General features: G+C 32.0%; 1 protein-coding gene across 2 annotated transcripts in view; it reads left to right on the plus strand.

Moving 5' to 3' along the window:
• The window catches only part of Nova1 (NOVA alternative splicing regulator 1), a 144,133-nt gene that overhangs the window by 117,287 nt on the left and 2,717 nt on the right, over positions 1–24,129 (plus strand). For both annotated transcript variants that reach the window (XM_023705308.1, XM_004645066.3), the window contains exons 4-5: positions 3,557–3,628; positions 23,009–24,129. The exon at positions 23,009–24,129 is cut by the window's right edge and continues 2,717 nt beyond it. In XM_023705308.1, coding sequence (XP_023561076.1) covers positions 3,557–3,628; positions 23,009–24,013 — 1,077 coding nt within the window. In that variant the 3' untranslated portion in view covers positions 24,014–24,129. The remainder of the gene's footprint in view (positions 1–3,556; positions 3,629–23,008) is intronic.

Genomic DNA, 24,129 nt, shown 5'->3' on the forward strand with positions numbered 1-24,129 from the left:
CAGGAATTTAGAGAAAAATAATATTAATAAGGAAGACGGAGTGTGATAACGCAGATATCTGGGTGTGTGGCAGAGGGATATCCCATAGACTACAGATTATTCCTAACATTGTCTGAAAGAGCTGTTACTTTCTCTTAAAAATTATGAAGACAAGCATAGGACTTTGCATTTTGGTGTTGTGTGCTCTCCCAGTAGATTATACATGTACATGTAGGAAAAGCTGTTAATAGGGGGAAAAAAACCTGAATGGACTACTTTAAGTTTTGGAAGATAGTTCAGATATTAGATGAAGGGGAGTATAATAAAAATGATCCACTAACGTTATGTATTGTTATATGCATTTTGTATAAAACAATATACAAGTTTAACAGAACTCTCAAGGATTGGAGGAAGCTATTTAGTATTGTTAGTTAATAGATTCTGAATTGAGATTTGTTCATTGCTGCTGTCAATATAGGTTTAAATATTAGAGATTCTTTACATTTACAGTTGTATACTTGCTTGAGAAAAAACTGTATTTATTAATCTTTATTTATGGTAGTCTTCTCTGGTCCAACAAAATTGTCACATCTTAACAAGACTTAATCTTATAATTTGCCATAACTTCTTATTTTTTCCAGAAAGTGTAGTTATATCTCCGTTTAACTAACAGCCTATTATTAAAACCTTCATTTAAATAATTTCGTAGTTCAAAGGAGCTACTCTTTTGGGATCATTAAAATACTTCAATTTTCCTTTGCAGTAATTTGCTTTCAATGTTTAAGGAATTCTTTTAACAGCCATTCATTCTGTATATAAAAAATTCTTTTTCAATTGGAGTGGTAAATGGTTTTAAAAAGTGACATATTCACTATTTGAAAATAAAAGAATAATTTTTAGAGGATTGTGTGCTTTGTAAATTATTATAAATCTATCAATGTATTGATGTCATGTCTATATTAATTTAACTACATCTATATGATGTGTAACAAATTTTAGTAAATGGCATTGACTTGAAACCACTGAACTTTAGTTCTGCACAGTGAGAGGATATGAAAGTTTTGTTAATAAAATATTTAGGAAATAAATATTGTACCTTGAAACATTTATGGATTTTCCTTCCATTTTTCTGTGTGGTTCAGAACATTTATCAGAACTGTTCCATTCATCTAATTAATAGCAGCTTTGAAATTAAAGGTATTACTTTAATATATTTTCTTTTATTTGTTTGAGAACAGTTTTACTTCCTAATATTTAAAAAAAAATCAGTTGAAATCGTTCTAGAATGTTTTTATCATTTTAAATTAAATTTGTAAAAGGAGGAGACTTTTATGCTTAGAAGTATCTATATGAATAATTAGAAAATGTGTCACATCTTTTATTAGTATTTTAGCAGTTTAAGCCAAGCAAATATATTTAAAGATAAATTTTCTGTGGTATTTCAGCAATCTCATCCTTACAAATCCAAATTTATATTATTTTAACTGTTTATTTAAAATATTAAAATGTGACATTTCATCAGATTATGTTTAATAACCAAGCCTTTAATTATTTAAAACAGGTTAATATTTTCTATTAGCTTTAAAAATACTGCTTTTTTCTTAACAGAAATTTAATAATTTTGATAAATGTAAATTTTATTAATAATATAAGTTTAATATTTTATGTATATGGCATTTAAAAAGGAGGATAATGAAAAAAATCAATCAATCACTTTATCTGTTACTATACTCCAAAGCCACTTGAAAATTCTACTTTTATATAGTTCTTTTGAGTATCTAAAAATCTGTTGAAATTTATATTCAGGAAAAATAGTTGTTATAGTGAATATAGAGACTCAAAGTAGCATTCACTCATGGAATCTGTAGGCTCTGCAATATATTGACTTGTATTCTATTTTACCTTGTAAGCAATGTCATCTATATTAATGCCCTCAGTGTTAATTGAAAATTAGTTCAGAACAGATCTTAAAATGGATCTTAGCTTTTCCCAGAGTACAACATAGTAATGGGAAAACAGAAGCTTTACAGTTTAATACAGAGAGCATGAGAATAGCATAAAGTAATTAGCATTTACCACAGCACAGTGTTGCATTAAAAAAAAAAAAAAACTAGAGAAAGTTGTAGTGACTGAAATGTTTGTCTGGAGAAATGACAAAAATTTATTACGAATAGCAGAGATAGAAAATAAAAGATTTGAAACTTGTTTAAAAACTCATTAAGTTTTACCTCTGACTTTAGATCCCTTTCCTTTTATTTGTTTGATTTGGGAAAAATATTGGTTTGACTCAACTTTAAACTTATCTTTCATGTTAAGAATCAGAAATATTTTCAAGTGACTATCTGAAATGTGATCTAATGCTAAAACTAGTTCTCCGTTTTAGCTGGAAAACAGTAAATTAACTAAAAGCTTCTGAATTTTTTAACCTTATTTAACCCAAACTAAGACTGTTGAAATCTCAAATACAAATATAATAACTTTCAACAATTTCATCTACTTCTCTCCACACTGCTGAACCTTTAAAGCTATGCTTTTGCTCATACATATCAAAGTAGAGAAACTTTCATAGTAGAATTGTGTTGCTAAACTGAAAACCTCAATTTCACCTGTTGAAAAGTATTATTTATGGAGGATTTTACTTAAGCATTGTTATTTCACTGCATGAGCATATGATACCTTTTATACCAGAAGGATCTTAGTATCTTACATTTCAGGGATACTAGACATAAGTTTTTAACATATATTAGTGAATTACTCATCAACTACATATAATTTTACACCATAATTTTTATATAGCATGTATACGTGTATAGAAATGAATGAGAAGAATGCATACTAATTTTTATTATCTTCAATACAGGCTGACGCTGCTACATATATGCTCATCATCTATATTAAATTTATTGTTTTAATGTAAATGAATAAATAGTAATTTTTAGAATATTATTAGTTACTTTATTAATTTGAGGTTAATGTTTGCATTTTCAGACAAGCTCTAAATTTATTAAAATTAATATTTTAGAAGATATTATATTAAGAACTCAGAACTGCAAATTTTATTGCTTTTATATATGGATCCCTAAATTCATGTGGAATCAACTTGTTGGTGCTAGTCATCATATTAAGTAGGTGGATACTTTTATGCCAAAGTAAACTTCATTTCACCACTTCAAATCTCCGACTATATTCATTGATAGGACAATGACTCTTTAAGTTTATTTATTGAACTTCTTGAATTTTTCTTTGTGACATCTCTTTTCCCCAAGAAAACAGAGGGAAAGAAATCAGACTACTATTCATGAATATGGTCAGGATATCTCTAGTACTCATGTAAGTTTTTATCAGTCACCATCATGATTTCAAGTCATGAATTTATTTTTACACGCTTATGCATGCATATTTATGTGCATTAGTTACTTAATTGATCTTAAATTCCATTAAATTTAAGTGAATAGGAGAAAACTTTGTTCATAGGATTTTGTTCTCGTTATATTACATTTTATTTTATTTTGTTTTATTTATTAATCAGTTTAAGGCTTATAAAGGTTGATTTGCTCCTGAACTGCTTTGTTCCCAGACATTGCCATCTTCCCCAACTACCACCAAGTCCTCTCCATCTGATCCCATGACCACCTCCAGAGCTAATCAGGTACAGTATCATCCTGTCATCTACACCATACTTTTCACGCGTGATTGCCTGCAAACGGGAGAAAAAGATAATGGTGGGTTAAGGATTTATTCATTCATTCACGTATATGGACCATGATCAGATTCCAAGTAACCTAAGAAAAAAATATCAGTAACTTCCAAATATGTGTATACATTTTATTATGTCACCCAAAAGGAAAAATAAACAGATGGTAGGGTATGAGAACACTGCTACTTTTAGGAATTTTTCCCTTAAATTTATGATAGTTGTATGGAGCATTGTGTATTATTTATTTAGTTGATGTTTTAATCACCCTTGATGTATCATCCTAGGATCTGTGATATGTGAGATATGCATATCCTATGTATAATTGAGCAAAGGTGTATCTTTAAAAGTGAATGCAATTTCATTCGCTTTTTATTTGAGATATATCTTACTATGTATATAATATCAATAAGAAACATTTTAACAATTAAACATAACTTAAATTGGTAGTTACGACATTTTAATACTATTTAGCAACTCAGGAATTGTTCTTTTTAGTACTTAAGAGAGTTTAGACATTTTTATTCCTAGAGTGGCAAATTTTACAATTGCAAATACATTTGATTAGTTTGATTTCATGATTGTTGTTCTACTAAGAACTTGTAGGTCACTTTTCAAATAATGTAAATGTTAAATATTTATTAAAATGATGAAACATTTTCTTTTTGTCTGAGTTGAATTTCATTTACATAAATGTTATTTTCACCTTTTTTACTATTACAAGCCTATGTGGTGATATTTAAGTAACAACAAAAGCTCATCTTCTTAATAAATTTTAATTAATTGACTTAATTATCAACTTTGGACTATATTTGCTTTGTATATTAAATGTTACTTTTGGACCATATTATTTAATGTAAAACTGTCAGAATTATTTTACTCGCTTGTTGATTCCAATACTTTTATAACCTCAGAAAAAAATTATTAGAATAATTGTAAGCAAAACAAGTAGTAGTTTGATTTTGTTTTATAAAATAATGTACCCTTCCACTAAAGGTCTTATAGTGCTTATATTTTAGCCTTAATAAATTGATGCATAAACTACACATCTCTAATGATAAAATCCAGCGGTTATCTTTTAAATAAATGATAACTACATAAATTGAGAACCACACTTGTCTTATATAATACATGAAGTTAAAAATTTTCTATATCCTATTCATTCTACATAGCTTAGTTTTGCAAGTTTTACTTTTATGATATTAAAAAACTGACAATAACTGAGTTTTCAATGTTTCTTTTGTACTTTATTATTTTGTTTCTAAACAAAAACATGACAAATGAGCATAACAATAAAAGCAAAGCTAATGATTTTTCTTAGTGTAAAAAGTAAAAATCCTGTATTTAAAACAGAAAACCATCTTTATTAATTTTGTCTATGAAGTTAGACTTCTTTTTTCTTTCATTTATTTTATCTGATCATGTGAATTTTTATAAAAGTCTTCAAAGCCTGGTTATACATATTAAATATACTCAATATATTTTACCCTCTAAATGTTATTACATTGACCTGTGTGACATCTAACATTTTGTTAACTTGAAGTAATTCATTTGTGATTTTATGTTCTGTTTACTGTGCTTACCTTGTAACATATAGCTGTTTTCTTTTGCTCATGTACAAAGAAGTATACTATCTCCGGATAACATGAAGCAAGATTAAAAGAAGAAAAGAACAAAATCTGTAATTCATTGAAAGGCTTGTAGTTATATCAACCATTATGTTAATAGATTGTAATTATTCTGCATAGTATTTCCCAATAAATTCCATTCATGTGGTACAAAAGTAGAAAATTATTTTTTGTTATTCATTTAGACTTTATGAAGCTCACAGTAGTTTCTTGTCAATAGTCCTAATTAATATAGCTTTATTATATTGACTTACATCTGTAAGTATAAGAACAGTAGAAAAATATGTTCTAATATGATCTTGAACTTTTTGTAATTAAAAGACTTCATTTCATTTTTTTCACTATTCTTTTAATGATACTAGTTTTTAAAGATTAATGCATTTCAACTTGGCAGGTTTATACACGCACATAACATGCTTTAGTTGTTTCGCCTGTGCTATACTCCCCTTTGACAAATCAACTTTTTCAAATGTAAAAAAAATTCATATTGAGATAATAGTTTTACAGCTTTTTTTTGTATGTGTTTTATAGTGTAAGACACAAGCTTAAAAATTTTTATACAAGCCGTTTTATATGAGTTAAATGTAAAGATCTAATAAATTAAGTTGGATTATTTAAAAGAACATGTTTAAACTTTCAAAACAAATGTTCAAAACTATAATCAATAGCTTTCAATGAATTTTAAATTATCAGTACTGAATTACTCACTGAGCTTCAGCAGAATGGTTTTATAAGCAAATCAGGGCTGCCAAAGTAAATTTTTGTGTCAACATTGGATTTCTGGCTATTAACTCTCTTGGAATTTTTTTTCTCAAATTTTAGGGGAAAAACTATTTTGAAATATTGTTTTATACACATTTCTCTCCTGAAACATTTGAAATTATATGGAAGACACTCATCAAAATGCACCAAACTCATTGTATATAGTACTCTTGTCAAATTTACAGAATGACATGACCAAAACTGTTTGGTAACACTTTATATTTTGAATCATAGGTCCATTTGGGTTCTTAGTGACATGTTCGAGGTGCTTCTCCCCAACTCATGTATTAGTTTTTGTTGTTATATCACCACAGATTTAAGGTATAAACAGTATCCGTTTCTTTTCTCACATTTTCTGTTGGTCAGGAATTCAGACACTACTTGAGCCACACAACCTAAGTTTTCTACTCCTGGTCTGACACTGCAGTCAGGACGCTGACTGAGTCTGCCTGGGGCTTACCTAGGGACCAGTCTGCTTCTCTGTTCACCTAGATTATTGACAGCATTCAGTTCTTTGCAGCTGTTTGGCCAACGCCCAGGAGTTCTTAGTGGCTAAGTGTCCTTTAGGTGCTAGAGTCTCTGTATAGTCATAGCTTGGCAATCTACTGCTTGTAATATCAAGGAAGCTCTATTGTGTGACAGCAAGATGCAGTCCTTTTTATTGAGGTTTATTTTTCTCACTTTCTTTGCTAAACATGAAAATGACGTATCATCTTTGCCATATTTTTTGAGATATTAGCAAGTCTTGAGTTCCCAGGGTCCAGGATAGTAATTTATTTATTTATTTATTTATTTATTTATTTATTTATTTATTTATTTATTGTGGTACCAGGGATTGAACTCAGGACCTTGCATTTGCCAGGCAGGTGCTTATTCTACTGAGCTATCGCCCCAGCCCAGGACAGCATTAATTATAAAGTGTATAGCAGGAGGAAGTGTTGATAATGGGTGCCATCTAAGAATTTTCCTTGTCACACCCCCAATATCTCACGTTCTTCCTTCTCTTCTATTTAATGACCTTTCTTTTTCATTTTATTTTTTTACTGCATTGAGAAAGCAGAAACAATCAAAAGAACTTCTGCAGGCTGACAGCGTGCCATACTTAATGGACCTACATTTATATTCCCCCTTTTTTCGTCTGTTACCATAGGCAAAGTTTTCCTTCTCCTTTGTAAAATCTTCCATTTCAGTTGTAAAGTAATTCTTATCTCTTTTCCTTTAATAGGAGATCCTTTCAGCAATATTATGCCTTCATTTCTGTCAACTTTTTACTTCCTGTAGGAACATTCCAGTCAGCATACAAATATCTTTTTCTCACATCCTAAAAGACTATATAATCTCCTTTAATCTCACTTACCCAACAAGCCAATGCCTTTTTTCCTTTAATATTTTGTAAACAACATTCACTTATCTATTATCTGTACTCTCTTTTTTCTGATCTCTCACTTCTGTTCGTAAGTCTCCTTCAGTAGTTTTCGCTTCCACTGTTCAACCAAAACTTTCCCAAGGGCTTCCATCATGATATTACTGCTCAGTTGTCTCTTCTCAGCCCAAATGCTGCTTCATCTAGTAACAGTATGCCTCACAATTTATTAATTCTGCCTCTTTGGTGTACCTTCTATACCTGGCTTTGAGGATATTGCACACTGTTTTTGTCCTGCACCTTGACATGTTACTTCTTTTTTTTTTTTTTTTTTTCCAGACCCAGGGATTGAACTCATGCTCTTGTGCTTGCCAGGAAAGCGCTTAATCTACTGAGCCATCTCCCTGGCCCCTGACATGTTACTTCTCAGAGTCCTTTGCCAGCAGCTCCTCTTACTCTGTCTGCTTAATTCTGGGGTACCCCACATCTTGATGCTTGAGACTTCTAGCCTATTCTTTCTCTTCATAGAATCCCTTGACTTTTATATGCTGACATCTGCAAGTTAGGTCTCTAAAAGAAACTGGTTTACTATTGTCTATATATGGTTTGTGCTGCCATAACAGAATACCTGAGATGTTAATTTATAAAGAGCAGAAAATTATTTTGACAGATTCATAGATTAGAAGGCCAAAGGCAAATTGCCAGGTTCTAAAGAGTTGTTTCTTACTGCCTCATCAAGCGGCAAAGGTAGAAGGGCAAGAAAAAGAACCAGCACTTTGTCCTCCCGTGGCAGGAGAGAACCCACTCCCACAGGGCCCCTTTATACCCGTGTAAATTCATTCCCGAAGATAAACCTTCATGACCTAAGCACCTCTCAGAAGGCCCCACCTTCAACATGAATGCATTGGGATTAAGTTTCCAACACAAGTTTTGGAGGGCACAATAACATTCAAACATAGCAACTATTAGATAATGAAACTTAATCTTCATGATTCTTCACTTGCAGAGGCTATTACATAACTCCATGTTTATAATTTTAAATTCTATTTTCCAAAAGTATATTCTAAAATTGTATAACTGTGAGGTCACTTATGTGGCTCTTGCCACATTGCCTCTTTTACTCTATTTCCTCACACCTCACTCACTCTGGTCCCTCCTCATTAACCTGTTTGCTTTTCCTTGCAAACATTAGGCATATTCTTACCTCAGCATTCTGCCTTTCTTTCTGCATGAAATTACCTTTTCACACACATCTGATTGGCTAACACCTTCATAACCTCCTAAATTCTATTCACAATTCACCTGTGCAGTAAGGCATTCTTGTACCTTTTTAAAATGTGACAATTTGGCCCCTTGTCTCCTTCCAGTACATCCAGTTCCCTTTGTCTTGCCTCATTTTTAACTTGTTTTCTATTGCCTCATACATATCTTTATCATGTTCTATGTCTGTTTCTTACAATCCTAGAAAATTAAGTTGCATGAGGACAGGGATTTTGTCTGTTAGTATTGTCTGTTGCATCTGAAACGGAACTAGAACTGAGCAGGCTTTCAATATATATCCTTCTAATTACTTGTAGAAGAAGAATAAGCTTTCATAGTCTACAGTGATACCTTGGTTCATGAGTTTATTTCGTTCCATGGCTCTGGTTGCAGAATTCATTTTTTGACTTATTTAAATGAAATTCTGCATAGAATTTATCTTTACAAATATCAAACAAGGGCCAGCAAGATAGCTTAGTGAACTAAGCTCCTGCTTAGGTAAGCATAGGGACCAGGGTTGGCTCCCTGGTACCATATGCCACACTGGCCCTGCCCCAGGCATGCTGAGCTACAGTCTGGGCATGGTGGTGCATGCTTATAATCCCAGTGCTGGGAAGTCTGAAAACAGGAGGATTACTCTGAGTCTGGACCATATACTGAGACCCTGTACCAAGACCCTGTACCAAATACATTTTTTTAATGTATTTTTTTAGGGAAGGGTCTACAGGGTGTTTAGGGTCTCACTGCTAGATCGAACTCATAGTGATCCGCCTGTTTACAGCCTCCCAAGAGCTGGGATCACAGGTACGCACCACCATGCCCAGTCTCAATTGCCTTCTCAGTGTGCCCTGGGGGTGGGGCCGGCACAACAGGCTGGGAGATCAAACCTCCAGCCTCTGCACCTGCTTGCAGGCACTTTAAACCACTGAGCTATTTGGCCAGCCCTCCAAATATATTTTATTTGTAAAAAGGTTTAAAAATATCAAACAAGTAGAAAAGAATACTTCTCAGTAAGTAGGATGAGCTAAAAGAACAGAGTTCTTTGTTACACCTCTATTCCTCTATTCCTTGTAACCTACAATATAGTTTGAAAGCTAATCAAACTCTTGACTTTATACATTAGATTTTATATATTTTGCTTATTATGATGAGACAAAATTACGAGTTTTTGAGGTTCTTGTTCACTCTAATATATGTCTCAAATTCCTAAGAACAAATTGAACCAAATAAGAGCATGAAACTCACACTAAAAGAATATACCATTTGCACATACAGACATGAAGCTTACTGAGTTGGTGCACTTAACTGTAATTTTGCAAGAAAAGATTTAAAGTAGCAATATCATTTGTTAAGTCAGCCCAATTACTCCCAATTTTTATTATTTTTCCTGGTTTTATGTGAAAGAAAACAATGCAAAATAACTTTGATGCTCATATAAGAAAAATAAATTTAAGGTAACACCAAGAGACAACTAATAAAAAGAATTACCAAGAAACCAATACTGCTTATTTATGAGAAGGTGTTTTATCCAGGATTAAAATGTATATAAATACTCATGATAAGCAATGTGATATTACCCAGAATAGATATAATTTGTCAGAGAAATAGAAGAGGATTTTGAAATAGATTTAAGTAAGAATGTATGATAAAAGCCTAAAATAGGGATTAAGAAAACCAGTGTCTCATGCTATAATTTCTGACTTCAAATAAAGTCTTTGTTGCAGCCTCACTTTTTGATGTGAGGTAATATCCTCAGAATTGACAGGTTTATGTTTTCTTTTTTTCTTTTTTTTTTTTTTTTGTATTTAGTGTAGGATCTGCAGGGATTACAGGGTCTCACTACACAGATCAGACTTGTAGCGATCTCTGTTTTCAGCTTTCCAAGCGCTGGGATTACAGGCACATGCCACCAGTCCCAGTCTTCTTAGCTGTCTCAGGGCACCCTGGGAGCAGGGCCAGCACAGGAGGCAGGGATGGAATATTTGACCCCTGAGTCTGCCTAAGCAGGCACTTTAATCCACTGAGCTATCTGGCTGGCCCACCAGGTTTGTGTTTTCATTGTGAAATGTAAATAGTATGTGCCTATCTTGTAGAGTTGTCATGATGACTTAGTGGACCTGTATAGGTTAAGCATTTAGAGAACTGCCTGGTCCAGAGTAATATTTTAATTCAGGTTAGAAAAAAGTATTTTAAGAAATGATGCTGGTATACACTTTATTATCCATCAGAAAGAAAATTATGGTTCTATCTCACATAATACACAAATAAGTTACAAGACATTCATAAGTAAGACCACAAGATTATTTTTTGATACTATACATGAAGTCAAATTAAGGATGCCTTTTATAAGCAAGAATGAAATCCAGATTGTGAAATAATAGGTTAACATTTAAGTATATAAATGTCTGATATTTTAATATTACAGAAAACAGTATAATCATTGACAATATTTCTAGAAAAATGCCTTGCATGCATATGACAATTAGTATCTCTGCTATACAATAACATTGTATGTTACAATGAAGAAACAACCCAATAAAAATGAGTAAAATTTATTGAAAGATACTTTTCAGAAAAGAGAATATGAATGGCCAACAAACATGTAGAATCCAGCTTAACTTCATCAGCATTTGGAAAGCGGGACTCTATAACCCAAGATCTTGTATTTAACACACAAATTTTATGTGTATGTATAAGGCACATATACTCGAGATGCAAGAATTAATGTGGGTATGGGTATGCACAGAAACTCAAATTCTTGGCAAAAAAATAGAAAATACACATTCTCATACAATGACAGTGTAGTACCTAATCTAACATTTTAATTTTGAGATCTGTCCTGTAAAACTTAACTGCACCAGCACTGCACATGTAGATTTAAAATGTGTATTGCAGCATATTTTATTGGTAGGAGTTGAGAAACAGCTTGCCCTTTAATTCAAAAGTGCTGAATATATTGTGATATTTCAGAATGTTTTGTGGTGAAGCTACTAATGTAATAAATGAGATCCATGTAAACATTGACCTAGAATAGTGTTTGTACTATGTTAATAAAGAAATTTAAACTAATCTATAACCTTTTTGTAATGGTCAAAAAATCTAATGTTCATATTTTCATATTTATTGATAATGTTAAAGAATATAATACTTTTTTTCTTTGATCTGTGTTTCTGAGTGTTAATTTAGAGATTGGAAGACAGAATGGAAAAAACTCATGACTTCATTATGTTACATGCAATGTTTCAAGGAAGATAAAATGGAAATTTTATTTCAACTACATGATACTTTTATTTCTCAGTCTCAAGATGATTTATTGTTGAGTTTCAGGAAGGTTTACTGAAGAAGCATCAGAGCAGGCACGAACTGCCCAAAAGCTGGCAGTTGTTTCATGTTTCATAACTGTGCCAAATTAAATAATAATAAATGTATATAACATAGAGTATTTTTACCATTTACACTTCATATAGCAAAAGTTCTCCATCCTGCTTTCATAACAAAATTACTTAGGATTCCAATGCATTTATATTGGAATAGTTAGATAATTTCTTGAAGCTTATTGAGATGCTTGGGAAACACTGTTTACTACATAAGTGTGCATTAGTTTATTATAGACAGACAATTGTGTACTGCATAATTGTAGCTATCTCTTCAATTCATTGAGACTTTTTCTTGAAACATCATACTTTGTTATATGGAAATGAGTATTGCAGGAAAAATATTTGATTTCTATTAAAGTTGGAGTAGGTAGTAGTTTAGAATTCAGAATAGTAAGGGTTTGCTCATTATTTGAATCTGTGAGGGGTCATATGATTTAAGAATGTTCATCATTTCATGTGAGCATTGGTAGGCTGTTGACTGTAATTAAGTGTAGTTTACCTTGTCTTTAAGATCTTTATCTGAAAATTATATTAGTTGTTTTTGACAGATTTTTAGCAATATTCTTACTAAAATTTGTGGAAATCCGTCAAATAACTGCTTCCTATTCAGATGCATTCTATTGCTAACTGCTGAGTTTGTCAGTATGCTCTGTTCGAGACAGTATAGTCTTGATGCCCAATAATGGGAATCAGATTAAGAAATAGTACTAACAGCAGCACTCTAGTAATGTTCTCTGATTACTGTTGTACTGTTAAATACATAACAGGTTATGTAGTCTTAGAAAAGTCTCTTCTAAAAGTATGCTTTCATACAAAGACAATTTTGTATTAAAAACCAAGGATTTTCCATGGTTTAAGAAAGTAGTATCTTTCAGAAGAGTCAGTGTAATAATAGATTTTTAACATTTCATATGTTGCCCTCTGTAGGACTCAGGCATTGGCAAAAAGTTAGACTACCTCATATTAATATTAGCTTGTGAATAGGCAGATTTGCAATAATTTGTCTTTCTGAACCACTTACTAAGTAAAAGTGTATTCTCTGTTTCATCAAATTTCTCTTTGCAGTCATAGCAAAAGCCCCCTGTAGTTCTCACCTAGAGTATGTTCTCAAAGCAGCTATTATGTATTTTTATATATAACTCAAATATTTGTCTATTCCAGAATATTTACTTTTTCTGTGTATAACACAATTCAGTAAAATATTTTTATTTTTAAAACTATATAAAATGAAAAACAGTTCAATTAAAAGATTGAGTACTTAGCAAATTTATTTTCAAACTTTTCTTTTAAAACTGCTTGGAACTAAAAATGCCTCCATATAGTCTCTCAGTAAGAGAGGTTTATTCAGTTTGATTCCTACTCACTATGTAATTGTTTTACAAGTACAGCTTGACTTATCAGGGTTTTTTTTTAATTTCATCTTTGAAATTGTTTTCCAGATGAATTTTTCTTCTTTCTTAATATATTTTAACTCATTTTACTGGACTTCACTGTGGCTATTTTTTTTTCTGCAACAAGATGATGTACTTCACTTACTCTTCTAAAACATTTTTTGAAAATACAAAGTTCTATTTCATTACATAATTTCAACCTACTGTGTTAGCCAACTAATAAGAGTTATAATATTAATGTATTTTTATTCATTAAATGTTAGCACCGGACTCCCTTAATTCATATATAAGAAGAACTTAGTTTTGTGACTAAATTACAATTTGTTAAAATGTAAACATACTTCTGCAAGTGATAGTCAGCACTTATTACAAGTATTAATGAAGTAAAGTTTGTGACATTTTGTTTTCTTAATCACTTGTGATAGTAAATTGTCCACTCCCTTAACTGAGTTTGAAAACTTCCCGTAACTAGTCAGATACCGACTAGTCTGTATACATACATTTTCTGTCTGTATACATTTTCATGCTTTGAATAATTTCCTAAAGGGATTGCAGATCTTAATTATGCTAATTTCATAACTTCATGAATGCTACATGTGATTTTAAAAAGGCAATATATGCTGTCACATGTAATTTTTTTTTATTTTTTAAACTTTTTTTAAATTTATTTTATTTTTTTATTTTTATTTATTTGAGAGAGAGAGAGAGAGAGAGAGAGAGAGAGAGAGAGAGAGTGGTGTGTGTGTGTGGCCAGCTCAGCCCACCAGGGGGCGGGGCTGGCTGGCATGTGGCGCTGGGGGATAGAACCGCGGTCCCTGATGCTCTGCCAAGCTTGTTCTAAGTAGGTGCCTTTGACCACTGAGCCATCTCTCCAGCCCCTGTCACATGTAATTTTAAAAGGAAAGATTTTAGTAGTTTTATGCTCTTATTAAAATGTGTTAGTTTTATCTCAGTGATTAATTTTGCCGTTCTACTTTGAGTACCTTTGGCAAAGTTAAATCTTTTCTTAATTCTTTAATTTCATAATATAATTCATTATTTGTTCAGTTTTTCTTCTCACTAGCTAACCTCATCTACTCGTATTTAAAGTACTCTTTCTGTGTTATTTCTCAATTTCTTTCTGATCTCCAGACCAATTGCCATTTCTCTCCTTGATGTCTTCAATTGAAAGTTGGATAACCATTTCAAACTCAGTGTCCAGAAAGACATTTTCTGTCCTCCTGATTTACCCTGTTTCCCCCATAATCTATATTATTGAACAGAGCCCATAACTTTGTGTCATACATACTTTCTGCTTTCTCTATTAAGTATTAAAATAAATTTAAAGTACTAAATTTAATAACATTTCTATGTCAAAACTCTTATTATTTCTACTATATTTTTTCACAAATTAGAATTAAGAACTCTGAACTCGTTTTACATACCTTGAAAAAGATGGGATAAGAAGGGACTTATAATAATTGTAATAATCATGATTTCAAAAGACATTTTTCACAACTCGATATATGATTGATAAGTAGAGCTCCATGAATATAGCCTTAATATCCCAAATTACATTTCATTTCTTTCAATAAGATACTCCCTAGTGATAGTTTATTATTTCTGGCCTTTGTAGTTTATTCAGAGCTGTTTGACTCTACAGTACTGTCTTGCTACTTGTCTTTTATCGATTCTGAGAGGCGCAGTGAGTATCAGAAATGACGAGCAGCACACCGTTTTGGCTGGATAGGGTAGTAATCATGTCATGCTGACACCAACAAGTTCCACCTGGCAAGTACCAAAGAACAGATATAGGGACAAAATTTTGAAATTAGAATATATATCAAATTACATGAGAGTTAGAGCAATTATGTACCAAAATATGGCTTATAGCTTTTTTTATTTTTTATAATTACCTATGGAATACTTAGAATCTCAGCAGAACGGGAATTGTCCACAATGCCTCTTTTTTCTACATGGAAAGCATGGATTTTTTATATTTTTCTCATTCCTAATACCCTTCTCTGAGATGTAAAATGATGTATTTTAAAAATATGTAGTATCAAGAGAAAATAATGCTTCAGATACTTTAATATAGTGTGTTAAGTGAAAAAAATACATTTAGCTTTTTTTTGCATTTAGAAATATTGTGGGGATTAACATTGAGTTTCAGCCTTCTTCCAAAGAAGCATACATAAAAAGACTTTTTGCCTGCCAGTCTCTGTCATAACTTGCACCAGAGGGGAAAATAAAGCATGGCCCTTCCAAAGAAGAGGCAAATGAGATGCAATCTGTACAAAACTACAAAAGACTTAACTTTATGCATCAGATATTTTGAATTTAAGATTTAGTTGAAGTGATGGGAGTTTATTGTAAAATTTAAAAGTTATAATTATGATTCATTAATTAGATGTTATCATTTCATCCACCTTATTAATTGATGCATTTCACCATTTAATCAAATAAATACTAATATGCTTATTTGTATTCTAGATTTTTAGAATTCAAGAACTTTTTTTTTTTTGGCCAAAGTAGCCTGGCCACAAGTTTCATGAGTAAGAACACATGTATAAAAAAATACACCAATGAAAATTTAGGAAGAAGGTCATACATATTTTATTATTCATTGGCTTTTTAAATAGTCATTAGCCTCTTTCTTGTTTTCAGCAATTCTCTGATAAGTTTAATATATCAGTGCACTTTGCACTATGCTCACAATATAATTTTAGAATTCTAGGCTTGTGGAATGATGTTCATTCATTTTTTTAAGAGACAAAAGTGAGGTATTTTGTACCCATATACACACCCCTACCTATGTGTTTATGATAAGTTTCAAAACTTTATTATTTATTTCTTATGAAAATCTATTTTTAAATTTTTAACAAGTAGTCAAGTTAGTAACTTCAAGTGTCAATAGGAAATGCCTTCAGGAAAGTATAATTTTACAAGAAATAAATATTGGTTGCACTAAAGTCAGAAATAGGGTAAGTAACACAGGAAGAAATCTAAAAATGCTTTGACACTTCTGGTTTTAGGGAATGAAGTTTGAATTTTAAAAATACGTTGTAATTGAGCTATCCTAGCAGGACATGCAAGATTTTAGTAGGAAAAGATGTGCACATTTTAAGGAAAAATAACACATAATCTTTGATTCAGTTGAAAGAAATGGAAGAATAGAGATATAAGAAAATAATAATATTATCAAGGAATTAAGTAAAGTTTGGATTTAGTGTAGACTTCCTCATAGATGATAACTATGTGAAGACAACTTGGAGACAGAATCCTAAGACTTTGAAAATCTTCACAAGAGTCTAAATAGTTTCATGAATATTTAAGGAGAAATTGTTAAAGAATTTTGAGTCAGATTTTCTCTTTATGCTAAAATAAAATCTTACCTACATTTGCAAGGTCCATGATTTTGTAGACAATGATGCTACACTATGTTGATGAAAGTCAAAAGCAGAGCCAAAAGGAGACATCACGTCTATTAGCTATCAATTCTAGATTCTTCCTATTGTTCCTTTAGGATGAATCAGTGGGCAAAAGACAAAAGCAAAAACTCAGTATTACGAAGTATAACAAGACATAGTGCTCTATAGAGTGACAAAAGTCCCAGTTTTAAATCCAAAGTTTGGTGGTAGTTGGAGGGTGAAGATGTGATTTTTAAAAAGCATTATAATTTGTGATAGACAATAGATGTTCCTATAAAAATTACTTTCTACATTTGATTTGTTATCAGAAGCAAGTCAAGAGAGCTGCTTTTTAAATCCTGTCTGGATACTTGCATTTATTTATTCTGTAGTACATGTTTTATTTAATCAGTACATTTCAGGAAGGCCTAAAGTCTATGCTAAGAACAATACCTGTGCTTTCAGTTTGCTTGGATCAGCAATGCAGGATAGCTTTCAAAGGCACATACATCACCTTCATTTGCACTACCAAATGCCTGCTGAGCAACATGTGTGATAATACACAGGAAATATGAAATGCACTCATCATGTTACATTACGTATTGTGTATCTTGTTTAAAGGTAAATTAATCTGAACTGTCAAACGTCAGCATAACAATACTGACAATAAAGTCAGTATTTTTGGTGAATGAATAATGGACTGTGAACATAAAAATATTTTCAAAGATACTGTTTGGCCAGTAGCAAATGTGCCAAGATGTTAGAGTAAATTTCTCTCCCTTTCTGGAGCCTTTTTTTTTTCATCTAAATTAACTTTATCCCAGTCAGGTGTGAAGAGTGATTTTCATATATGATGGCAAGATAGTCACTGGCAAGGCCAGGCTGATAGCCTACTAGATTACAACACAGATAAACTTCACCCCAACTGCTTCATCAAATTCTCAGACCAGTTCTTGTTGGACTAGCTTATGTCATGCACTGAATTTCCAGTCAGCAATTTTCAAAGGTGTGGAAAACAGTGACATATCAGAAAGCTTGATCATGTTTCCACTCCTGAAGGCACTGGAAGATCGTCAACCTTACCTGAAGCTCATAAATGAGGAAGTGTGTTTCCCAAAGCAAACCCGAGACTGTTGGCAAAATAGGTTGCATGCTGTCTGAATGAATGAGGTGCCTGATAGGAATTACTTTATAAACGTTAGCTCAAATGCATAAGTGGCAAATAGTATGGGAGCCCAAAACAAAATGATCCTCACTATTAATTGGTATTAAACTATAGTGGAACTTATTTTCCATTTAAAAATTTCCCTGCCACAATGATGAAATGAAATGCCTATAAACAATCTCATTTCTTCATAGCTTAAGACCGTAATGAATGGGGCTCCAATATGGCAAAGAAGTACATTTGTTTTATTTTTTTTTTTAATCAGGCACATGTCACTACATGCTTATTTGATGGTTTTAGTACTTACCATAAAATTCCTGAAGTTTCTTTTTAAGATTATATGTAGGGAAACAGCCACCATTCTGAATTTTTTTCCCTTGAGGTTGCTGCTGCATATGGATCATGTTTAATCTGAAAAATTGAAACTGTGAAACCTTTCAAACATATCACAAGGGCAAATTTCCATACTTGATCTAATGTGATAGCTTGCAATCAAAATCAAAAATGCACTAAAATTATTATTGTGATGTTACCTTTGGGCTATATGTATAAATTGTATATGCAGTTTAAGTACATTTCTTGTTTAAACTTAGGTCCTGTCCCTGAAATATTGCATTGTGCGTATACAAATATTCCAAACCAAAATATGGTAAATCTGAAAGATAAGCATTTTGGACAAGTGATAGTATATCCTTAATCTTTTCCCCCCATAATTTTATTGAGAAACAAATAGCAATGAGACAGTTTCAAACTAAATTGGTAGGACAGTTTCAATAACTAACACATTGCATACATTCTTCCTAGTGGTTAATTGCTGTACAAGATGCGGACTTGATATCCTATTTACAAACACTATTAGAACAAATCCCTTTATTCATTAAGAGAATATAACTATCTATCCTAACCACTTTGAATACACAGATACAAAATGGACATTCATCTGTATCCCCTTTTTTTTTGTTAAGTTCCATCATTTAATTATTATAGGCAAAAGGTCCTTAATCTTATCTGACATTCATTTCAGAGTAAATTTAGACAATGAAATTTACTTTTATTAAAATAATATTTAATAGTTCATCTCTATTGAAATGGTTTTATATTTGATACAGAAGTAACAGTGGGCAAATTTATAGGAATATTTTGTAGTTGAAAGGGTGCTGGTAGTGCAAAATGTTTGAGATATTTGGGTAAACATGATTATAGCCTTTCTAGTTAGGATTTGTGTCTTCTTTATATACTTGTATGCTAGTCTTACTAAGATGTAATTGAAAAACTTGCACAAATTTGTTCTACACCTACTCTGTAAGCTTTTTAAGGGCAGGAACATGTCATATGGAGCATGTCATATATATCAGGTTTTGCCTGTTTGCAGCACAGTGACTGTTCCAGCCAGTAGGCACTTTTTAATTACTAGATGGATGGAAGCATATATAGATCATAACTCCGAAGCGAAATTTGATTTATAACTGTCAAGAGCATACCTTAATTATACATATGTTATGCCAGTTACTTTGTATGTTATTTAAGATACAGTTATTTTTACAGAATTCTTTGGAAATAAGAGAGTGTTTGATTTTCTGTCAGTCAGTGGATCAATAGACTTAAGCAATAAAGATTCATCCTACTGCACAATTAAATTTGCAGTTGATCTGTTGTAATGAAAAGATCATCAGTACACAGAATTGTTCTTAGTACATACTCTATGCCTATATTGAAGAAGAGAGCTAATATGCTGTCTTAGGTAATTCTTCAAGCTCCTTTTCTATTTTTTTCTTTTTCTTTCCAATGTTCATTGCCCAGAATTGCTAATTTTCCATGCGGTTATCTTTTCACTCTGACCTGTCACATAAAATGTAAATTTATCATTATCTTTTTTATGATATAATACCAGTTTTTCTTTTTGTTATAACTTTTTAGAGTGTCTTGTTTCCAGCCTAGAAAGCCATATTAGATTAATATTAAATGTTTAGATAGATACAGATTTTTAAATTTCTTCAGGGTACAAGATAAGTAAATCTGAGCATTTTCATGTCCTTATATCATAAATAAAATTTGGATAACAGATTCCTTGACCACACTAAGTGTGCATTTATGAAATTTAGAACTGAATAACTTTTTATATTTTGTTCTTTTAATTTTCTAGGTTCAGTAATAGTTATTTTCTAAGGCTAAAAATGTTTCAGTTTATAAATACTAGGGTATTTTATTCGTAGCAAACATTAACAGCAGTTCTCAAATTGTGATCTACTTTTTGTGAGGACATATCAGCCATGGCAACAGAATTTGGGGATGATGTCGATATTTGCTAAAACAGCAATTTTGGTTAGTAGACTTTTTTTTACATATTTCAGATGATTAAAACTAAAACCCAGAAAATAGTACTAATCACATAAAGACACCTTTAATATAAAGATAGGTAACATGCATGTAATTCTCCCATTTGCAAAGATCAAGAGTTTTGAAGGTTGTTTAATTAAAATTCAGTATACTTTTCTGTGAGCAATTATTTCAGAATTCCTAACATTTAAAAGGAGAAAAATTATTAAAGGGGAAATCATTTTTTAAAAGAAGCTAATGCTCAATAATGTTCCATGCTCAGATCTGCAAGTTTTGCTTGACACTAAATTTAGAATGTAAATAAAAATGAATTATAGTAAATATAGTTTAACATTGATGTACAGTTTATAGGAAAAAATTAATATAATCTATAAATATTTCATAAAGTCTTAGGGAAACATTGTAGTGATTGTTACAGAACTATATTTCATTTCCTTTATTAACATCCCCTAGGATCATTCCTGTAATAAACCTTTCATGGGATTTTCTGTCACTGAGTCATCACATATTACATTACATTACATTGAACAAAACAATGATGCTAAAAAATAATATAATTTAAAAATCAGCCCTTGTGGAGGCTTGTTTAATACATTTTCCTTCACAAAAAGTATATGAAAGCATAGTTTGCCAGGTTATAAATATTTTATTGTAAAAACTATTGATTATGATATAAATGCTTACTAATGAAACAATATTTAATACTCAGATACTTAAATCCCTAAAAGTAAAATTTATTAATATTTTGCACAGGGGCCTGGGAGATGGCTCAGTGGAATAAGTGCTTGCCTGACAAGCGCAGGGGCCTGAGATCAATCCCCGGTTCTGCAAAACTGAGGACATAAATGATACTGATTTATAATTGGTGTAATATCTAATCATAGCTTAACTTTCTAATCATAATGTACCTTTTCAGAAAAATATTTTTTCTACAGTGAAGAAATCTGTGAACAAAATTAGCAAGTTTAAAAATATTTTCTCAGTATATTTCATGAAAATGAATATAAGGGATATATTTGACATTCATAAGGAATGTTTCTAGAAATATAGATTATTTTTCATCAAAGAAAGTAACAAATTATGATGAGCCAGAATTCTATGATGTCTATAAATTTTAAGTATGAAAATAAAAGAGGAATGTGTGTCTACATACATGTATGTAACATATAAAAATATATATGAGGTGACCCTCTCTAGAATTTTCATTTATACTTTTACTGCTTACCCTCTTTACGAAAAAAACTGCCAAAAATGTGTCACCAATTTCTTTAAATTATTTTTTTCTACATCTGTGTTTCAATAAAATATTTTTTCAAGTATACCTCCCATCTGTTTTAAATATAGCATTGATGATACTTGCTAGAAATTGGCTGATAAAATATTTTTTAGAATATTTCCACTAAACAACTACATTTCCTGATAAAATTTTAACAAGTTATTTTGGCCTGTCCATTTTAGTGTCTGGAGTCAGAAAAACATTCTCTTCAGTGTTTTGTCAGTGACATAGCAATCACAGCTTTTGATGCATCCACTGAGTTAGAAAACATTTGTGTCTTTGTGATACCAAAATATATTTTTAAATGTTAATGGCTATTTCAAGGGCTGGGAAGACAGCTCAGTGGAATAGGTGCTTCCCTGGCAAGCACAAGGACCGGAGTTCAATCCCTGGTTCTGCAAAAAAAAAAAAAAAAAAAAGCTATTTCAACTGTAGAGCTCATGGAAAAATACCACACTTATATTTTCATAGTAGTATTTGTGGCTGGACATTTCAACATAAAGTAACAAGCAGTTTTTAACATGTGTAGAGTTCATATGATCATATTAAATTGTTATAAATATTCATGTGACTGCTGTGATTTTTAATAATATGGTAGTGAACCCTATTTTTTTAAGTGTAGCTATGCCTGCCAAAAAAGAAAATTACCTGCCTTATCAGAACACTCATTCTGCAGATGCAGATAGATGATTCAGGTAATATAATTCTCACATAGCTTTAACCTACCCAAAAACATTGAAAATCTTAAAACTAATAATTAGGAATTATTAATTATTTTATGATGTTAAATGTATTTTAGTTTAATTGAAAAGCAAATGATATTATTGTATTGACCTTCATCTCTAAAATCAGTCATGAAACAATTAAGGTACTTGTGAATAACCCAAAAATTACTAGATCATAAGGAACATGAAATTAATGTTTTGAAGAGACTTAAACTAGAACTTTCCTACTGCTGTCTTTGTTAATTGTTTTACGATTTTGCAGTTTTTTTCTATATGCTCTACAGATCAGGATTTCTTCAAAATTATAATAGGTGAAGAGTCAAGAATATTGTGATTTTGAAACTAAAAATGTTATTGATATGTCATTATGATTTCTTCCTTCTAAAATTACTGGTTTCTTATAAAAATCTATTGCCAAATGAAGACTCAAAAGAAATTGTATTTAGTATTTTGCCTTGAAAATTTATTTTTCCTTGGAAATTAAAATTTCACAAGATAGTTTTATTAAAATATCATAAAAATGACTTTAAGTTTGCTGTATTTATATCCAATTATATTTGAACTAATTTGCATTTAATCTTACTTTTTCTAGGATAGCAAAGTAATATAATGTATGTGCGCAAAACAGAAGTATTATTTATACGTATTTTTTTTAATTACAGGTAAAGATTATAGTTCCCAACAGCACAGCAGGTCTGATAATAGGGAAGGGAGGTGCTACTGTGAAGGCTATAATGGAGCAGTCAGGGGCTTGGGTGCAGCTTTCCCAGAAACCCGATGGGATCAACTTGCAAGAGAGGGTTGTCACTGTGAGTGGAGAACCTGAACAAAACCGAAAAGCTGTTGAACTTATCATCCAGAAGATACAAGAGGATCCGCAGAGTGGCAGCTGTCTCAATATCAGTTATGCCAATGTGACAGGTCCAGTGGCAAATTCCAATCCAACCGGATCTCCTTATGCAAACACTGCTGAAGTGTTACCAACTGCTGCTGCAGCTGCAGGGCTATTAGGACATGCTAACCTTGCTGGCGTTGCAGCCTTTCCAGCAGTTTTATCTGGCTTTACAGGCAATGACCTGGTGGCCATCACCTCTGCACTTAATACATTAGCCAGCTATGGATATAATCTCAACACATTAGGTTTAGGTCTCAGTCAAGCAGCAGCAACAGGGGCTTTGGCTGCAGCAGCTGCCAGTGCCAACCCAGCAGCAGCAGCAGCCAATTTGTTGGCCACCTATGCCAGTGAAGCCTCAGCCAGTGGCAGCACAGCTGGTGGTACGGCGGGGACATTTGCATTAGGTAGCCTGGCTGCTGCTACTGCTGCAACCAATGGATATTTTGGAGCTGCTTCTCCCCTAGCTGCCAGTGCCATTCTAGGAACAGAAAAATCCACAGATGGATCAAAGGATGTAGTTGAAATAGCAGTGCCAGAAAACTTAGTTGGTGCAATACTTGGCAAAGGAGGGAAAACATTAGTGGAATACCAAGAGTTGACTGGTGCAAGGATACAGATTTCCAAAAAGGGAGAATTCGTACCTGGCACAAGGAATCGGAAGGTAACCATTACTGGAACACCAGCTGCAACACAGGCTGCTCAGTATTTAATTACACAGAGGATCACATATGAGCAAGGAGTTCGGGCTGCCAATCCCCAGAAAGTGGGCTGAGTGCCCCAATTATATATCAGATTGTTTTAAACCCTCCTTTACCCCATTTTCAAGAAGGATGTACTGTACTTTGCAGAAGTGAAGTTTTTCTGTTATTAATATATAATTATGCAAAT

The sequence above is a fragment of the Octodon degus genome, unplaced genomic scaffold (genome assembly GCF_000260255.1).
Source record: "Octodon degus isolate 3935 unplaced genomic scaffold, OctDeg1.0 scaffold00217, whole genome shotgun sequence".
Taxonomy (NCBI): domain Eukaryota; kingdom Metazoa; phylum Chordata; class Mammalia; order Rodentia; family Octodontidae; genus Octodon; species Octodon degus.